The sequence below is a fragment of the Chelmon rostratus genome, chromosome 20 (genome assembly GCF_017976325.1).
Source record: "Chelmon rostratus isolate fCheRos1 chromosome 20, fCheRos1.pri, whole genome shotgun sequence".
Lineage (NCBI taxonomy): Eukaryota > Metazoa > Chordata > Actinopteri > Chaetodontiformes > Chaetodontidae > Chelmon > Chelmon rostratus.
Genome location: NC_055677.1, coordinates 14694886 through 14715508, shown reverse-complemented (window position 1 = coordinate 14715508; position 20623 = coordinate 14694886). Strand labels below are relative to the sequence as shown.

The 20623-nt window shown below is 42.2% G+C and overlaps 1 protein-coding gene across 1 annotated transcript in view; it reads right to left on the bottom strand.

Moving 5' to 3' along the window:
* ofcc1 (orofacial cleft 1 candidate 1) overlaps positions 1-20623 on the bottom strand; it is a 78468-nt gene that overhangs the window by 24598 nt on the left and 33247 nt on the right. Inside the window, exons 16-20 of the mRNA XM_041961729.1 lie at positions 19977-20068; positions 18055-18200; positions 5075-5326; positions 2414-2666; positions 1845-2008 (exon numbers count right to left, since the gene is read on the bottom strand). Coding sequence (XP_041817663.1) covers positions 1845-2008; positions 2414-2666; positions 5075-5326; positions 18055-18200; positions 19977-20068 — 907 coding nt within the window. The remainder of the gene's footprint in view (positions 1-1844; positions 2009-2413; positions 2667-5074; positions 5327-18054; positions 18201-19976; positions 20069-20623) is intronic.

Genomic DNA, 20623 nt, shown 5'->3' with positions numbered 1-20623 from the left:
CTGCACCACTATGATCACAATCACACATCTTTGTGTTTATGAAGTTTCAAAGGGGAGAGGTGTAAAACATATCAATGATGTGTATTTTTGCAGCCAGTGAATAAAGGCCGCCTAAAATGTAATTAAAAACGGATAACAGTCCATTCTATCTATACATATAGCCCGAGGCATTTTTTTAGAAATAGGTCACGCTCTGTGTCAGAGCCCCTTCCTTGCAGCCAATAGGAAACTGTAACCCATAAAATTATCAGCCTTGCTTCAGCCTCGTGGCCTACATTCAATACAAACCCGTGTGGCGGTTGAGTGGCAGAAGTCATTATTCCCGGCTGCTGTTTTAATATTGTCCATTTAGCTGGAGCCCGATAAGCGTCCCGCTTACTGAAATTAGATGGCACCCTCTCCTCGGCCGCCAATCTCAAACTGATTAATTCAATAAGGGTTTTCTTACATTTTGAGCCGTTAATGGAATTTGGTCTTATATGAGGGTGGGAGAACACACCTTGGATGAATACTGAGTTACATTATTCAGTAATTTATCACCCGCCCTTCCACTTTTTTCCACTTCCCTGCTGCAAAAAATGATGTCCTTCTATTATTTAAAAAGTGCAATAGTCATCTTTTAAGCTGGAAATTTGGAAGCAGGTTCTGTGGTGTATGTTTAAGTCCGCCCTCACATTGCAATGCAGTGTCAATCTCCTGTGATTTTCTACAACTGAGAAAAAAAGCCAATGTTTGATTCAGCAGTTAGGGACCAGCCTTCTTAAACTAGGCTGTGAGAGATTCTCACTTGTTTTGTTTTTTCCTGTTCGTCGCCACCAATCAGGAAGCTTCTCAACAGCTTTATAGAGGACAGCGAAGGCTTTGTAGAAAAATTGGTTAAGGTGTTGAGGTGCTAGAATATAATACAAACCTAGCAAGTGAATGCTTCAGCATGGGTGACCTCAATCTGCAAGACATGAGTGGAACACACCATGCATTGAGATAGAGTGTGTGTGTTCACCACCATGTATATGCAGTCCATTTCAGTATGTATGAGACCTGCAGTGATACCAACCATGCAAAACATTCAGCCTAATCGGATAATGTAAGGGGGTTATATGTTCACGCTATATCAAAACACATCGAACTTTTGAATTAGAAATGCTTTCAATTTTCCAACCAATTGCAGAGTATGGCATGTTCAAAAAAGGCAACTGCTCGATGTGTGTGTGTGTGTGTGTATTTCTGCTTTTGTGCCTGATAACTCTGTGTGTGTTTGTGTGTAGATGTGTGAGGTTGATGCATAACTGCATAAGTAATTCCATGCGACCATAAAATCAAAATGGATTAAATCAACATTTGTTTTCATTTTCTGTTGTTTTTTGTGCTTTTCTGTGAACAGAGCTGGGAAAGAAATAGTGGATGGACATGGCACGAAGCTGCGGGGGTGGAGGGTTTGGAGTTATTTCTGAACAAGTGCTTGAGAATAGTAGGCTGGTGAGGGCCAGAGAAAGGGTCTTCCTCTTCATTGGCAGACTGTCCCTACAGGGTGCGTCAATTCAGAAATACCCAAATGATAATTCCTGGCTTGAGCTGCGCTGTTATGCTTTTCAGCCACCAGCAAGGTCAGACACAGAGCTCAAAGTCAGGGGTGCATAAGCTATATGGAACAGGAACTGGATCCACTGGAACCACAATCATTATGGGAACATGGATGCACCAGTGTGTTTTGCCTCGGTGATGCATGGTACTGAAGTGTGCTGAATCGAAGCAAGTTCCTTCTGCTACTGAGAAATGTTTCTCAAGTTCTGAGGTTGCACCATGAGAGGAACTGGATCAGGTCATCATCCTCCGGCGTGTCTCACCTGAGCAGGTAAATGAAGAGGATGGTGATGGAGAGCAGGAAAAGGACCGCGTAGAGGAAGAGAGTGATGACCACTCCCGCCGCACCTGATTGGTCAGCTCGATGGAAGTGCCAGTAAAGCTTTGCTGCGTCACCCACCGGTGTGTCTGGGCTGTAGGCGAGACGCTGAGGGGACAGAGATCGATCAAATGAGGATGAATGAGCACATGATGGCCCAAGGACTACGACGATTTTCTCACTGTTCTATCTTACATTGCTGTCTTTTTTAAATCACAAATATAACAAAGGTTTGGATTCATTTCTTAGGAATTAGTACAAAATATGACATTGCTATTTACCTAGGATGTAGACATTGTCTCTTGTCAAGTGATTCACAACTGAACAGTTCAAATCATTTTAGTCTTCCTCGCTGAAAAAATCCAACTGCCAAAAAAGGCACCAATCTAACCTTGCACATTTCCTTTCTCCCCCCCACCCCCCTTTTTTTTGTAATCTAAAGTCACTTTGCCAAGATAAAGTGAACTCCTATTTAAAGTGCACAAGTGTCCAAGTTATTTTTAAGTGACTTACCCCGAGGATGGCGTCCACTGCAAAGACTGCCAGGGGGTCGAGGACTGTCCACACTCCCTGAGCCATGATAAACTTTGACGTGAAGGAAGGGAGTGAGCCAAATATCTGTTGACAGCCCCATCTGATCAGAACCAGCAGGAACGTTACTGCGTTCAAGGTCAGGGGTCCCACCACCACCATCGCCAGCTCCTCCCGGGTGTGGAGCAAAGAACTCTGGTATACGAGGTCCACCGTGTGCGCGTGAAACTGGAATCTGGCGGGAGAGGAAAGGGAGGCGGGTGATGTGCGCGTGTGGGTAGGCTAAAGTGTGAAGTGTGTGCATGTGTCAATATGCATGGAGCATATTTGTGTTTGTGGTGCTTTGCAGCTCAAGGGCAACTGTTTCCAGCAATTCACACGCTACATTATATTGTTTGTGGCTATTGTTTGTGATTCAATCATATTTAATTAGGCTGATGACAACTAAAATTACAACTGGCTGTTACTGGTATGTGTTGCCTTATTGGTCACATGTGATATGTTCAAAGAAAACTTTCACTGGCTTGATCATCTTTACATGCATGAAATGTAAGTCAACTCCATCAAAAAGTCAGATGCTGCAAGTTTTAACACCTGTATCAATACAAATCAGCTTCTCTTGGCACCTTTTGTCAGTTAGATTCCCCTGTTTACCGCAAGCCTCATGAGTTTCTTAATCTTCCCATCAGTCAGGAGGAGGTAGAGCCAGTGGTGGGAGAGGAGAGGTCCAGTTTTTGCTCATTAATTTCCATCTGATTTGCTCCAAGAGTCGAGCGTCTCTCAGATTCTGTCCATTAATCTGACAGTGGAGGTCCTTTGGTGTTTTATCTGAGGCACATCTCCTAACACACAGATCCAATCCTCCAAAAGGCCCTTTCTGGCAGAGAGATTACCTCACTGAATGACCGGCACAGACAGAGGGGTTTAATGTTATTTTTAACACTGTAGGCTTCTATTTCCCAGATAAATTGCACTGTTAAATCTCATTCCAAGAATGACAGGGGAATATTTCATTTATAGTGAATCTCGATATGATACGATGAAACTTTCCAGTTAAATAAATTTGACATTGCATTTTGACATTGGCAGCATCATTGCATGTCAAAAATTGACGATGGCAGCATCATTCCATATTAAATCACATTTGGCGTCTCTTCAAATGTGATATTGTATTGAGACGTCAAAACTGCATGTGGTTGCTTTTAGGATGGTTTTAGCATGTGCAGTGCTATTGCTGGGCAGTGTGTGTGCTGCAAAAGAACTAAGTACATTTACTCAGTTATAATTTAGAAGTATTTGGCCCCAACTGACCCAGCTAAAAATATATAGCAATAGCAGTACAATGATGTAATATATGATAATATATAATATACATAATGATATATATGTGCTAGTGGCAGGGTCAACTTTTACATTAGCTTTTACTTCAGTAAAACTCTATCACTAATGTATTGTACTCTATTACTTAATATATAAAACAACAAAAAGTAAAAAGGAGGAAAGGAGAGCTCATAGGTGAATGAAGCCACACTGGGGCCAGAGACTCCATTGCTCCTGGGCACTATTTCCTGTGCGCTGATGTCCAAGGGTGGATTATGGGGAAGGAGGAGACTAAGAGAAACAGAGTCAGAGAGGAGGAAAAACGAGAGCGAGATAAAAACAAGAAGGGAGGGAGGCCTGTCATCACACTAGCCACTCTAGTGTCACTCTTTCTCTCTCCCTCTCTCTCTCACTGGGCACCACCAGCTCTGGCCATTGCATGGAGAGAGAAATGCTCGGAGGGAGAGCAGCAGATTCGGACATGTGGAAGTTGTCATCTGACGTTGACCCCCTCTGTTTTCGCATTTTTGTTTTTTCACCTCCTATCCACCCCCTCAGTCCATCCTTCTTTTTTTTTTACATTCAGCCACATTTTTTCCCTCCCTGAGCCTTCCTCCATCACTTTCCATGATTTAACGCGTGATGTTTGCACCCCAATGTTATCGTAATAAAACCTGCATGTATGCATGTTTGCAGCCAGCTTGTTTTATTGTGATGAATTAAATCAGCACCATATGCCATTGAGATGTGATTTAACAGTTCTGTGGCATCTTATTGCTGTTTATTATCAATGCTGTGTACCATATAATAACAATAAATTCCTTCCAAATAATGTAGCTTTTTGGGACTTAAAGCCGTGTAGTGAAATCAACAAACTCCCCCAGCAATGGTTTGTTAATATTGAGAGAATCTTGTTAAAATGTTAATGGGGGGATTCCAAACAGATGATTTGGGCGTATCTACTGTGTGTGTGCGTGCATGCCAGTGCACACAATCAGATGCACTGCAAATCCTCTCCTCCACATCCCATTTCACCACAACCGTACTTTGCGTGTGTGTGTGTGTTACATCTTGCATGCAAGTCTGTGTTGAGTTGCGTGTGAGTGTTTGTGTGTGAATCTGCAATTTGTGCTTCAGCGATCTATGTATGTATCTGCCCTCCTTGGAAAGGGATTTATGTCATCAGCGATGTGTGTGCTCGAATGGTGTCTATGTAGTTCTGCCGTGTGTGCGTGTGCGTGCGTGCGTATCCATACGCTCCCCCCGCCCATACGTATGTGTGTGTGTGCGCTTTCAGGGCGATATCAAAGGAAGCAAACTCACTTGTTGACAGGAACTGCTATGGCCTGGAGGTAGAGCCACTGGCTGCAGTAATGCAGGTAGAGCCTCACAAACCACATCAAAGCCAGCAGCGGCATAATGAGGCCGAGCTGCCGAACGGAGCCACGCCAGCTACTATGCGGCTGTTGTTGCCGCGGAAACGGCAGGCCCAGCTCGGACGGCAGCATGCGGAGGGCCAGGCGGGCTTGGTCGGACAGCCGAGAGGGGCAGGACCCAGCTCCAGTCAGTGCTGATCTATTTATAGACAGAGGAGAATCAGACACACCATTCTATTCTTCCATAATAATAATAACAATCATTTATTTTTGATTTTAATACAACAATGTACATGCGCAAATGATCAAACAAGCTAACGTTAGATGGACCTCAGCTACCTAAAGCTAGAGTTACCACGCTGGATCTAATGACCTGCATTTTTGGATTCACATAGCAAACACTTCCTTTTCTTTGTGTATGCATCCAATATGCATCCAGTAAATTATAGGTTTTTGAGGACTACATTTGCTTAATGCAGTTTTCAAATCGCTGCACATTCACACATGCACACAAATACTCTGACACACACACGCACACACAAACAGATAGGAATCCCTTCCAGCAGTGCTCAGCTTCCCTCAGCACCTCTGCCTCCTCTGTGCCGCCCTTTGTCAGGCCTGCTCAGCTATTCCCTTTCATATAGAGGGCACAGATGGAATAGTGGAGGCGAGAGGAGAGGAGAGGAGAGGAAAATTAAAAATATGCTTCAATATGATGGTAACAACCTAATGTAAAAACAATGTCCTACACCCAACGTACAACATGTGTTTGTGTGTATTGTAAATTAGTGCGTACAGTAACGTGCATAGACATCTCATTTATTACAGTTTGATCATGTCAACACAAGCAGACACCGATGACCCCCATTGTCCCAGCTGACAGCAATTAGACCAAGGCTAAAGTAGGTGTATACAGTAAAGCTATGGTTAGCATCACAGAGTGTGACTTAAGGCCTTTGCCTGTGGACATCCCTGTGTCTCACCACTGTGTCCCAGAGCACGGCTGGAATTCACTTTGTAGTGTGTATCTAGGGAAAATGGTACACTGCCTAAAGACGAAAAACAAGAAAAAAAAACTGAATCAATTGTATTGCCGCCCCCCCCCTTCGCCAAATAATTAGGCTAGACTTACATTAAAATGCAGTGTTGTGTTTTGCCTCTGCTCGTATGGCTGCTGAAACACGAACCGCCACGCAGTTGCGTTTAAAACAAAAAGAGATCATCTTTGCTGCGTCTGTGAGGTGGGCTGTACACTCTCTGAAGTGTTAAATTATTTGAAGTTCTCAAGTTCCTCAGTGGATGCACACAAGAGCAGCGGTGTAGCGCACGGTACACGTGGGACAACTCGACATTCATTGAGAAAACGCTCAGTCAACAGTTTGAGCTGATAAATATTCATAGCCCGGCTGAAATAAACTGGAGCAGAGAGGATAAACATCTGTCATAGAAGTCAGTTACCGGTCAGTGCTGTGGTTGAGATTTTAAACTACAGCATGAATCCCAAGTGCATATATACAGTACAGTTACTGTGTGAGGTCAGTGAGATGCTGTACATAAAAGATAATATACGCAATAGACGGCTGTTTACTGTTGTTTTTCTACAAATGAACTAGCAGCTATCTATAATGAAGAAAAACAGCCTCCACATTAATGAAAGACACTGACAATAAAGAGAACTTCAAAATCACTGCTCTGAATCTTTAGAGTAACTGATCACACGAGGCAAAGACGCCATGCATAACACTTTAGATTTACAGGAGATATGTTGAAATGTGTGCATTCCCAGTGTCAAGTGTGTGTTTAAGGTTCTGAAGTGTAACACAAACAGAGGGATGATAATGTTTGAGCGAATGTGTGTCTCCGCTTCTCTATTATGATTTTGACAAAGGGTCTTCCTTTCTGTTCCAAGCTTTATCACGACTTGCTTGGCTGTGTGGTATAAAACTGCTTTCCGCATGTCTGCAAAAGTGGAATTACAGAGTAGACAAAACAGCAGTGTGTCACAGACACAGGCAAGATGCTACCCTGTCAAGTGACATTAAACGAAAACAGCAAACACAACCTGACGCCCATCTTTCATATAATGAAGATATTGATGATGCATGAAAGAGGAATATTTTTAGACGTCTTCATGTGGCGGCCTCTTCCAAAGGAAACTGGTAACATGATGTGAAATCTGTTATCGCCACTGAATTGATTTCATTATGGCACCTCCAATTACAAAAGTACAATGCAGAAAAAGAGGGAAAGGCAGGGGGTGGAGGTGTGGGCTTTTTATCTCGCAGGAACGAAGGATGTTTCATTCCAATATCACAGCTTGTCCCCCAAACGACTGATAGCATGTGGCATAGCAGCCCAGAGATGAAACTAACCATTTCAACAGGCATGCATTGGCACATAATACTATATTTTAATTGTAGTTTATACGATTCTGTGAAATCTGGGCCAGGAGCTGTTCCCTCATTATCTTTTGATATGTTTGTTGTTCATTCCCATGTCATCAAAGCACGTTGCAAAAGGACTCATCATCCTCCTTAAACCTTGCCACAGAGTGCCAACGCCTGTAAATCAGATTTAACTAGCATATATCTGTCAACCACTGGAGCAAGAACCATCTCCAGGACTGGTTTTCCCAGGCTGCGTCCCTCAACATTGTGCCGCATGACAACAAACGGGAGCTGTGCTCTTAAAAATAGCACAAAGTGAATAGCAAGTACGGACAAGTATTAAACCTTTAAGATGGCATGGGTAATGAGAGACGGGGGAGAGGGGGGAGGAGAGGAGTACAGTGGAGTGTTACATTTTAAATAGCAGATTAATGGTGAGAAGGCTGCAGGGCCGAGGAGAGTGAAGGTAACCCTCAGAATCCCCCCGCATTGCCCTGATGGCTTAAACCCTCCAGTCTAAGGCCACTTAAAGTATTGGACTTATCCCTTTATTTTGAGGATTAAGTTATTTTCTGTCACTTTCTTATTTGGGCCACCGGCATTGTTTATAAATGCACTAAAACCACACATCTTTTCCGACAGAGTCGAAGAATGGTTTGCTGTTGGGGAAATAGAGAAAGCAAAGATACAGTGTGAAAATAGACTTAAAAGATTGACAGATAACGTATTGTTTTCTTAGTGGCCCAGATGCATGAGTTTTGTGGTGATTATGGAAGTGTGATTATCTCAGGTGTCAAGAGATAGGACCGAAGATACCGTTGTCTTTGTTTGCATTTCATTTTGGAAGAACGCTGATAATGCATTTGTTTTGGATTGTGACAGTATCTTACATCTGTCCTCTGTAGGTTGCAAAACCCGTTCCTTTCTGAGGCGTTATTAAGGCTTGGACTGAAAAAAAAGAAAAAAAAAAACAGCTTATGCTACATCAACACTAATGCATTTTGTTTTAAAATGCATAACTTTCACTAAGTTTACACTTAGCATCCACATTACTCTAGTACTACTCAACTGTAGTTTGCGACCTTTAAACACATGTGCACAGATGGCAATAGGAATTTGCATGTGAGCATTCAAACAAAACGTAAAGTTCAAATGACTAACTTAAGGGAAAAAAGGAGCTCATTTTCAAGCTATTTAATAGCGTGCAACCCAAACCGAAAGCAAACATCATGAGCAAAATATCTTTATGGTGAAGTAACAACTCCTAAAACTCCTGCAACTCCAACAGCACACAGACATTCTTTACTGTTTCTTTAGTTAGGGAATGCTACTGCTGTATCTGCACAAGGTCTAAGACTTGCACTAATAACCTGTAGGATCAATCCACAGCCAGTCACAGGTTAGCCAGTGAAGCGCTTCATAATGATGCTTTTGTCAAAGTAATGAGATGCACTGCAAAAACATACACACTACACACACACACACACATACTGAGTGACCTTTACAGTGCTGTGTACAATCACCAAAGACATTAATTTACCATTTCCATTGTGTGCAGTCGTTCTTGTTATGATAATGTATATCTACGTATATGTGACTGCCTGTGTGCATGTGCTTCCATATATTTACAGGCATGAGATACAGTCTGCAAGTTCCTGTGTAAGGACAGTGTGTATTTATATAAACTCTGTGTTGCATAATCATGAACAAATGGGCGTACTGTACGAATGCCGATCAAAGTTTACATCATGTCCAGATGCTTCGGTCATTCCCGCAGTAGAAACAATAAGCTTTAACTGCCTAGTTACTGCAAGTACGCAAAAGCACACAAGTTTGCGTAATGACTGGCATTGAAGCGGGGCTTTGCACAGGTGGGGCAAATATAAAGCAGGAAGCCAGGAAACCTCACAAAGCGCAAATCACAAAGAAACCCGATCCCCCAAGTTGTATTAAATGATAATCATTGGTTACTAAGCTAGTATCATTTTTGCAAAGCACCTTGAATATGTGTGTGCATAAAAACAAGTTGAACAGAGCAGCATATGCCCTCCAGGCTTTTAGATAATTGAGTCATTTTTATATCATCTTGAGAGAAGTTTTATTTACACTGAAAAAAAAACTAAAATTTGCTTCAGATTTAACTTTGTGCTGCCTCTTTCTCTCTCACTCCCTCCCCTCTGTTTTCTTTAAATTTTATTTGTTCCAAGAACAATTACCTTACCATTTAGGGGCTTTATAAGCACTGTTTTTTTTTTTTGTTTTTTTTTTTACAGAGAGCCTGGCAAAGCTGGAATACACATAAATGAGTTTCATTGACAAAATGGGAGCACAGTGGCAGGTATTTGGGGTGTAGTTAAAAGAGAATTATGGAATAGTGACTCAGCTGCAGAACTGGAGTCCATCATCATATAATTAAAATAGTATAACGATGCACCACCAAATTATCAGAATTATTTGCAGCTGACAGGAACGGAGGAGAACATAATCAAAAGCAGTGAAAAAAAATATGTTTCACTTAATTAGGAATCCATGTTTGACTAATAGTTGGCTGCTCATTTTTACAATGCGAGGGAGGTTCTCACATGCAGGCAAGCATATAAGGGCAATGGAGACTGCCACAAGTGCTCTGTGCTGTTGATCAGCGAGCACTGAGTGAGATGCAGTGCTGGCACAGAATCACAAGCTGTTGGAAATGTTGCATTGGTTATTATTTCAGATATTTCAGACAGTGGAAAAAAACATTTGCATCAGTATCAAGGTGGTAATTAGACCAGGATGTGTGATGTTTTGTAGGTAACCAAAACTCCTATTTGGGGAAATGAACTCTGGAAGATGAAATTCTAAAGTAATGGCGATCAATGATCCGTTGATCTGTATATAATCAAGCCAGACAAAAAATACAAATGACCCATTATTGTGAATGCAATTGTTTCAAAATCTTTAAAGGAGTTGCCTGGCAACCTCAGGTGAGGACAAGACAAGGAAACTTAAAAAAGGAAGAAGGTCATTACGTCACAATACCAACATCTACATGATTTGCTTTATGCCAGGTTTCGATGCTGAAGGTCATATGACAGACACTGAAACTGTCTGTCATGTGTTAAAGTGTCTAGCAAACATAACATCAACTTAACTTGCGTGCCAATAAATTACTGAATCAACATACAAATCAAACCAAATGTACCTTGAAAACACATGAAACATTAGCAAAATAACAACACACCACTGCCTCCATCACCCAGAATGGTAACCTGTGAGACGGAGAGGAGAGAGATGAAGTGGTCGGCCCATTCGCCACTGCACTAACTGCGCAGAGAGCTTGCAAGTGTGGCGCCAATGTGCGTCCACATGCTACACAGTGACGTAATGACCATTCCCTCTTTTGCAGTATCCTTGCAGTAGCCAAGAAATAGTTCGGCACATAACCCCCCTGTTTATAGTTTGGTTTTTGTATGGATTAAATAAACAAGATTCAGTGTGTTACTAAATGAGCTTTAGGAGGATTTTGTTACCTTCGGACAGAGCCAGGTTAGCTGTTTCCAGTCTTCATGCCAGGCAAAGCTAACCAGCTGCAGGCTGCAGCTTCATATTTACCGCATGGATATAGACTGGTATCAATCTCATCTAACTCTCAGGCAAGAAAGTGAACAAGTATTTCCCACAATGTTGTCCTATAAACACATGAACAATTTAATTGTGTAGCAACAAGCTAACATCCCGTCCCTCTGCTTCTTTCAGTATGACAAAGGATAAAGACCACTTTTCCAATTTGATGGGAATGTGGTCAGAGACGATGATGAGACTCAAAGCTTAGGAGATTTAGCCAATACAGAAATATTCTTTGTTCAATGGCAAAGCTCTGAAGCTGCTAGCCAAAGGACCATTCAACAACTATAATTTGACGAGTGATAATCCATCTTTGTGATTCCTGCACTGGCAAAACATATCCCTCCTGCAAAAATGTGCTTTGGCCTCCACACACACCTTGGAATAGTTTAGAAGTATACATGAGGTAGCTGTTTCATTGCCATGCAACATGTGGCGTTTTTATGGAGCGCCTGACTTAGCACGAGAGGGGATTAAAACATGGAAATGGCAGGTCCCTTGGTGCGCTATAAACTAGGGTGGAAACATTTCAAATGCAGATGCACCTGGGATCAACAAACACACAGGGACTTCCCAGGCCCTCGTTACACACTCAGCTACTACAACTACCACCACAGTCCTCAACAATGAAGAACAGGTTGTTTTTCTCTCTATAAACTTTTTTGGACGCAGTGAGAAAATACTGAAAACATGGTGCCAGTAGATGCATAATACATCGAATGATTAATGCGGGACAAATAACAACGGTTCTGCGGAGATCTATCCATTCATCAATTTGGGTGAGGCGTACAGGGAGGGGTGCTGCGGAGGCTGAGTATGGGCCTCCAGAGAGTTGCATCAGTATTTAAATCGATTTCACTTCTCTGACCTTGCCTCATAACTGCAGGACATTGTCACCAGAGAGATAGAGACAGAGAGAGAACGAGGAAAGTGTGGAGAGAGAAAGATGGAGAAAATTAGAGGCAGAGAGATGAAGACAGAATTAACGGGAGAGACTGAGAGGGGGAGAGGAAATAATTACGAGCCAGGGAGACTAACTATGTGTAATATGTGTGTATGGAGAGAGCAATTAAGTGGGTGATGGACAAAGAAAAAAGACAGCAAGAAAAAAAGACACGACCTGAAATGCCACCCAGCATCACATAGCAGATTAACTGTAAATCTCTCTTTTACCGTTCTGTCAGCTGTTGTTTCTTCATGATGTGGCCAGACTGTCACTCATACTTTCTAAAATCACACCGTTTGATCGCTTTTTGCTTTTTTTTTTTTTTTTTGAGTATGATAACATATTTTGAATGTTACACCAGTGAAACGCAGCTGTAACTCTCCTGTATTGCTCCAAATCAAATCAAATTACAGCTTCCATCACAAGATCAAACCATGATGCAAAAAGCATCAACCGGTATTTCTGATGGGAAAAACTGTGTAAATGGGCTTCTGGTTTCTGGTGAACTGAATTTATATGTGTTTTTATAAATGTCACTCATATCTCATGAATGTGTGCCCCCCAAACAAATAAAGTGTAAGACAAATGCAAACTGTTAACTGTAGTGTCAGTGCAATTATCAATCAAACAGGCTCTGGTTCTAAACTGGCAACGGCTGAAATACGCGCTGATGACATCATGCTCATATATACACAAATGCTACATTGTGAATGAAATCCTGATTGCATCGACATCTACAACCTGTCAGTTATATCATTAGAGCTGCCTGTCAGTGATGTTTTCCTAAAAGTTCATATTTATTTGCACAGGGCACAGTGCATTAGTGCATGTTTGTGCTGCAGTGCATTAGCATATAGTGTTTGTCACTGACTTTTAAATTCTTGGGGAGTTGTTTGTTGACTTTTGCCATCTTTATTAGATGTTTGTGTCAGACTGGGGAACAAGTGATTACAGATGAAGAAAGAAGAGTGTGAGGGAAGTGTCACCTCTGGCCAAGCTCTCTCTCTCTCACACACATACACATACACACACATTCTCTGTCATGCACAAATCACACGCAATAACTCATATGCTCTCACATACAGTTCCTGTCATTTTGAAGCCCCTCCCCTACCTCTCTCTTACGTGTCTGTGGGAAACATGTTCCCTTGACCCAGACCACCAATGGGACCGCAGTCAGCTCTGACTGACACCCACATCACTGCAGAGTAACCAATCATATTGCAACATTGGCCTGTCAGGGAGCTGACAGCTCCGATTTCCATAAAGGAAGCAGCACGTTGATTGTGTATGTGTGTGTCTGTGAGATCCGAAGTGACCCAGGGCGCGTCTGGCCGCAGAAAACCCTAACGTGCACTCGGGCCGAGGTAGCCAGGGGCCTCTCTTTCGCACACGCATGCACGCACCGGTGCGTGCACGCGCGCAGGCACATTCCTGCGCCCTCAGCACAGGAAAGAGCCCTGGAAAGCACTAGAGACCCAGGGGTGAGCAGCACTGCCATCTCCACCCACCTCTCCTACCAGCATTACATCAGAATTGATTGACCCTTGCACTGAGTTGTGATTCGGAGCTGCAGTATGCAGAGGATTGACAGCCTGGAACTAGTTGTTATTTCAGGTGGTTTTCTCTCTTTCTCTGTCTGTTACTGCAGGCCGTTCTCTCTTTCTCTCCGCGATGGTTCTTTGTCAGCGAAGGAATGACACTGCATGTTATGAATGTTTTAAGCGCATGACCCTGTGTAATTAGTGCCACGGACTAATGCAGTGAATGCAGAAATATAAGTGCACCACAGTGCTGCTAATCTTGAGCATGTATACACACTAAAACAGATGGAGGGCACAGAAAGATAGACAGACAGAGACGCACAGTGAGTGAGTGCTCTGATAGGCTCGGTTGGGGGAAACGGGCGGAGAGGATTGTTGGTCCCCAACGAGGCGAGCTAACTGGGGGAAATTAGGTCAGTGTGTTCCCTCTGACTCCACAACAAGAACAGGCTGTGCATGTGTGTGTGCGTGTGTGTTTTGCCGGTGCACCTACAGTGTCATACTGCACCACTACAGCAACATACTGTGCGGGTGCGTGCGTGCTTGTGCGTGTGTTTGTGTGCGCTGCCTGCCGCACATTAGCATGTGAGTGAATGTGCTACCAAAGGTCAGGCCTGATTTTAATACAGCTGATAATTATTTCCAGCACGATTTCTTCTGCAGCTTTAATCCAGACGTGACAACAGTGTTTGACAACTCGCTCGCAAACTAAACGCTGAAACTGTATTTATTTGAACTCATCAGTCATCTAATTGAAACGGAAAACTAGGATGTAACTAATCATAACATCATAACCAGTAACAAAATAGTTCTGAAAATGAAAAAAACGAATAAAGGTTAAGTGACATTTATCCCCAAATGGCCATACAGTCTTTTGGAATAAAAGCTTTGGGGACAGATGGAGTCAGTTCTGCAGTCATTTGGCCTCCGGAGGATGTGCATGCTCTTCTGTTCTACCTCCCACCCAGCTTTGTCTTCACTCTGTCTCTCTCCCTCTTCATGTCTCCTGATCAGGACAAGTCACACATACTATAATTGATATGAGATTTAGGGGGTATATTTCAATGTAATTAGAATCTTGATAATTGGACTAATTAGATCTAATTGCTATGTGAGAATGACTTTGATTAAAACAGGTTTCTCTCCTCAAAACCAGAGTAGAAAAAAAAAAGTTAGGTGACATTGGTGAGACACAATACTAAAGCTAACTGACATTAATCAAGAATGCATCAAAATCTCTATGAGTAACAACAGATTTTCCTAAAAACAACAGGAAATTCTTCAGTATTAGCATTTGTTAGGATGCATTTTTTAAATGCACAATGACATTTGTAAAGCTTAAATGCAAGCTAGCAACAGTAACTTATCACTGTGCTGAGCACACTTTGTGCAAAGCACTGCTGAAGTGCCCTCTAAGGTGCAAAATGAATTCAGTCTGAGTATGTTTACTTTTTCTAGAAGTTGTTGCTGCACCATCCGAAAGCATTAAATTGGCCATATCGAATTACAACAGCCGTATTGAATCAGGTGCTTTGATTTTGCTCAGTGCTATTCTGTGAGAAAAAAGGTGGTTAAGATTACACTTGTAGACATCAAATAAGTTGGAAGGTCGGCAGGAGTCTTTCATGCATGTTCAAACAGATAGCAGCAGCATAAGAACTAAAAAAAAAAAAAAGAAAAAAGAAAGAAGAATCATTCCTGGCTTGTTTTCTTTCATTTGCCCAGAATTGACTTGCAACTGTCAATACATGAAGTAAAAGGAGCTCTGTGTTGTCTTTGAAATTGTAATTTATGGTTTAAGGTTATTATGATTCCATATACCATGTAGGCTTTTTTTGTCTTTATTAACAGTGTAGATGTGCCTTTGAGCTTATCAAACAGGAACTTAAAATAAAAATAGTAAAGAAGAAAAAAAAAATCAAATTACTAAACTCCAAAAAAGCAAAGGAGAAGCTCATCCTGAAACAAAAACTTTAAATACAAAATACAATTTCTGTTTAAAATCATAAAAACACAAAAACAGCCTCCAGAAGATGGATTTCTCAGCAGTTCTGATGAATAGATTATGGTGTTTGTGACACAAAAACTACACTGCTGTACATTTTGCCAACTTGTATGACTCAGATGCATCCATATAAACTATTGTTTGCCATACCTGTCACAATATTATCGTATTTTCAGACAGTTCACTTCTTAACAGAAGGTTTGTCTTTGAAGTCACACCTGCAGCCACAGCCTGCAGTGTACATACATTAGATTTACTCTTGTTATAAGCACTGGAGCACAGTAAGACAGTGATCATGCTTCATTCCAATACATTGCTTTATATTTATTTCACTTGCTGAATAAAGTGTTCCTGACTGCGACGTCCAGGAAATGAATGCATTGTGTTAAAGGTTTTGTGTGATTCTCAGACTGTCCTAACTGAATCTCGCTGTTTCTAAGTGTTTGCTTAATAATTCATGAGCATCTGATTTGCACATTTGTGTCGGGACGCCCTATAAAAATCTCAATGAGCTCAGTCTCTTGTGGCTCAATAGATGGCAGTAATATCCCTCAATCACTGCGGTATGAATCCTCATCTCCCATAAAATACATGCATGCACACACATCCGTGCACACACAGTGTACGCAGACACGGGCAAGAAACGATGTACACGTAAACACACACACACACGCCCACGCACATGCACCAATGCATAGAAACACACACACAAAGATACAAACAGAGCTCTCAAAATGCCAGAAGAGATGGAGATGACATCATTACGGCAAAAAAAAAAAAAAAGGATCAGTAAACAATCCCTTTCGTCTGCGTCTCTGTCAGTCCTCAGGTAATGTGGAGAAGCCCAGAATAAGTCAAACAGCACAGTGGGAGAGATGGGTGAGGGTATGACTTTGAGAGTGCAGTGTCTTTAACTTCAGCGTGAAAGCCAACACTGGCACCGTATCTTTCTAATGCTCTGATTAGGCGAGGGCAAAAAAGCAGCCTTCAGCTCAGAGATACTGTAATGTGTGTGCTTGTAAAGATGAAATCAATAGCAGCAGCACCTTCACAGGGCATCAGGGAACCGCCAGGGCTCCAACTCAATACAATCCGTACCTATAACTGACAGAAATGTCTCATCTCACGGAGCCCGGCGACTGCTCAGAGGTAAAAAGCGGCACTATGAATAATCGTGAAAACCATTTAATTGTGTCCCTTTGTGTGCAGCCTGCCTGGGTTCTGTGTTCGTTTTGTGTTCGCTCTCCCTCAAGATAGTCCCTGTGTCGTCATTTGTTGGCAGGATACGCTGGTAATCATTTGAATTCCCCCAGTATGTTCAGAAGATGTCAGGGAGTAGTCTCTGATCTTGTTTAATATGTGACCAGCAGCTATAAATTACCAACTCCCAGAAATGAGGAAACATGGGTACTTTTAAATCTCCAGGGAGAGCTCCCTTTCAGTCTCTCTCACACACACATAGACTCCCTCTCTCTGTCTCTCCCCCCCCCCAGTGTAGTAGTGTGTGTGGTAATCCCCTCCCCTTAATTTAGTTGACGTTCAAATAAAAACAAATACCTGTGACTTTTTTTGTTGAAATAAGCAATTTTGCTTTTAGCCTATTTTGATGCTCCATGGGCATACAGGGCTGCACCTTGTTGCTTTTAACACGTTTGGCCAAGGTGTTTGAAATTCTGTGCTTCCCGCTTTGTTTATATTTCATACATCCCCGTTTTCTCATTAAAATCAAATGCTGTAAGCCACGGTGAAGAGGAAAACAAATTTCTTACAAACCGTCGTTTGTTGCATTCTGTTGTGCAGAGGAAGACGCAAAAAAAAAAAAAAAAAAAACATAGTGACATAATGGGTGAGCAATGTTTGGTTTGGCCACACATGTGATTTGTTACAAACCAAATTAGTTTGAGTGCCACTGATTAGTTTTTGTTTTATAGCTGTAAACCATAAAGTGAAATTTTGACTTAGAATTCACATTCTTTGCAACGTTTTAAAAAAGCTGAAAAGTTGAGATTGAGTTCAGATGTTTTCAAGCATGAAATATAAAATTTTAGCTCTTGTGGACAGATGAACTTCCCTGGTTCCCACACAGCTTGACTTCTTTTTTTTTTTCGGGACAGATTAGGCCACGGGGCTCTAAAACTTACTTCGCTTGTGACTTGTTTATGTTGACAAATTACAATTGAGCGATACGAGATTACAGCTATAGCAGATGCAAACTCTATTTAGTTAGGAGTTCCCTTGAAAGGCACGTGACTACTGTATCTCTATCTGTACAGGAGGTGTTCTAGGCACATTTTCTTGTCAGCGTCTGTCTGCTTGATGCCGTGCACATCACTGTCTGTGAGGCACAGAAACCAGTTGTCACCCACGTTTTCCCTTTTTTTTCTTCTCCACGTTTATATTTTGCGAGACTGAGGCAGGATAATGAGTGGTGAGACTTACTGTAGGGAGAATGTATACTCCTCCATCTCCTCCGTGGAGAGGTTCTCCATTGAAGGCTGCATCTTCTGTTTGTCTGCCTGCCGAGGCGGTGCGCTGCTGCCGCTCATGCTGGGGCCGCAGCTATTTGTCTTCTTGATTGGCTTCTTCTGTGAGGAGCAGAAATCGGGGAGAACACATGCGGATGTCATTTGTAATCAAAGCAGGAAACAGGCCTCTGAATTTATCTTGGGGGATGCACACGGTGACAGTGACAGTGTGCGTGGCACTTTGGAGCCGCTCCTATATCTCAACCGCGCCTCAATTGACACGAGACAAGAATGACGGCGAAATCGCATACGGCATGCCATCATTCAAGTTGGGTTCATTTGGGAAACATGCGTACAGTGACGGTGGTGTTAAATATGTGAAATTTGAGCATCTGGCACTGTTTTTTTCCACACAAGTCGTTTACTGTCATCGTCATAAACACAGTCAAATGGAGTTAGGAAGTGGGGTTTTAAATATTTCACCAAGGTACTTGGGAGCAGATATTATTTGTTAAGCCGCCAACATGTTAACGGCTTGCTTTCCCTGGCCCTGTCAGCCCTGCCTGTGTTGCCCTTGGGTGGGCTTAGTGCCTTTCTACTTGAAGTTGTGAAATACTCACTGATGTATGTTAATGAGATCCACAGTTGGAATAAGCAACCTCTCTCTTTCTTCCGCCCCTGTCTCACCCTACCTCTCTCCATTTCATTTTTTTTTCATCCATTCCTCTCCTCCATCTCTCTCTCTCTGCCTCTCCCTCTGAGATAAACTAGGCCCAGGAAGTAGTAAATGGGCAGGGCCCCATAAAAGCTCCATCCGTTTTCATAGCGCAATCTTTGCCAAAGCAAGCTTGGATTCCAGAGTGATGATCACAATAAAAAGGTGGAAAGGAGCGGGAAAGAAAGCAGAGAGAAAAAATGCAGGAGATATATAAACCACAATGTTCTCCGGTGTCTCCCCACAATAAATTTAATGCAATACCTTAAGAGCGGATTCCGTATATAGCTGGATTCCTGCCCTGTGGGCAAAGTGGTCGCCTGGAGAAAATTCATTTTAATTAGGCCTGCACTGCAGGTTGAAGGGTTGAAATCTGATCCCTTGCGCTCCCAGGCTGGGGCAGGTTGGAGATCACTCCACTTAATCATTAGACAACTGGGTTCCACACCATGACATTTGACAGAGTTAGCAAGGTTTTAAAGATAGGGCCAAGAGGAGAAGAAAAAAAAACATAGTCTACAGAGGCTGCAAAGAAATAAAACCTCATATCAACAAACTCATTTATTTAACAGGTCATCTCTGATTAATGGTGGTCCGAAGAGCCTCTTGTACATCAGTAGAAGGAGGTTAGTGAGACTAAAGACTTGGAGGGATAGAGGAGAGCGGCAGGAGGGGAGGATGTGTATATGTGTGTGACAGACGGAGGCTTGTTCATAGGCTTCTAACTACCTCAACAATAACATCACAACAACAAAAGGCCGCAGTGGAGGCACAATGGCAGGGGCGGACCGGGAAGCAGCAATGCCAGATCAGCACACAGAGTAATTTTGCAATTACCACTTCAAAGTATGGCAGGTAACATGCAGGCTTTGATTAATTTAGCTTAAGTCCTCTGTAGCACAGGAAGAGGCGTGTTTAGAGCGGCTTGGAGAAAAAAAAGGGAGGCCTGGCTGGCTTTGCTGATTTCACAGAATTTGAGCTGCTTTGGCTTGTCAAGCAGATCAAAACTGGCTTTGAAGGCTGAAAAATACCTGTTAGTGTGAAATGTATTTTGACAAATCTCAGATAATAAGCCGGGGAGGTGTGTGTAGGGGTGCAGAGAGGGGCGGAGAGGGAAGGGAAGGGGAAAGCGGAGAGGGTGCTCATTTCAAGGGTGGGAACACTTTCCCTTAAAGTGTTACCTTGTAGTGAATCCCACCCTCTGCTTTCTCCCTGCATGGATCACTCTTCTCTCCCGCGTTTCCAGAAATGGCTCCCGAGGAGGAATTCTTCCCTGCATCCCAAAACAGAAGTAATGTGCAGTGAGCGTGAAAAAGAAAGAGAGGTTCATGTTTGTTTTCTTTTGCAAACCACATCTGGCAATCATAGTGAGGATCAAGGGTGGCTGAGTAATATTTATATTACAAAATCCAATTGATTAAGAGTTTTTTGTCATCCTGATGAACTAACTAAAAAAGTAATAATGGAATAAAAAAAATTAAGATTTTACATTCTTAATTGTCTGATATACCACAATAAAAATTTGAAGGTTTATATTTAGTAATGCAACATGTATTTAAAATTAAGCTCAAATGCTGAAAATTCCAGGTTTGTAAAGGCACTTGAAACAAGAAGACGAGCTGTTAAAAAATCTGTTGTTTGCAGTGTACCCAGAAAGCAAATGAAATACTCTTTGCATTTCTCAACACACTGCGAGTGCTGCTTTTGTCTTGTTTTTCTACTCCTAGGCAGGTAGTGAAGATGTTTTTGGTTCACTATCTGGAGACTTGCAAAAGCAACAAAGGCTGATTTCACTCTGAACAGAGAGAAGTAGGAGTGTTAACTTATG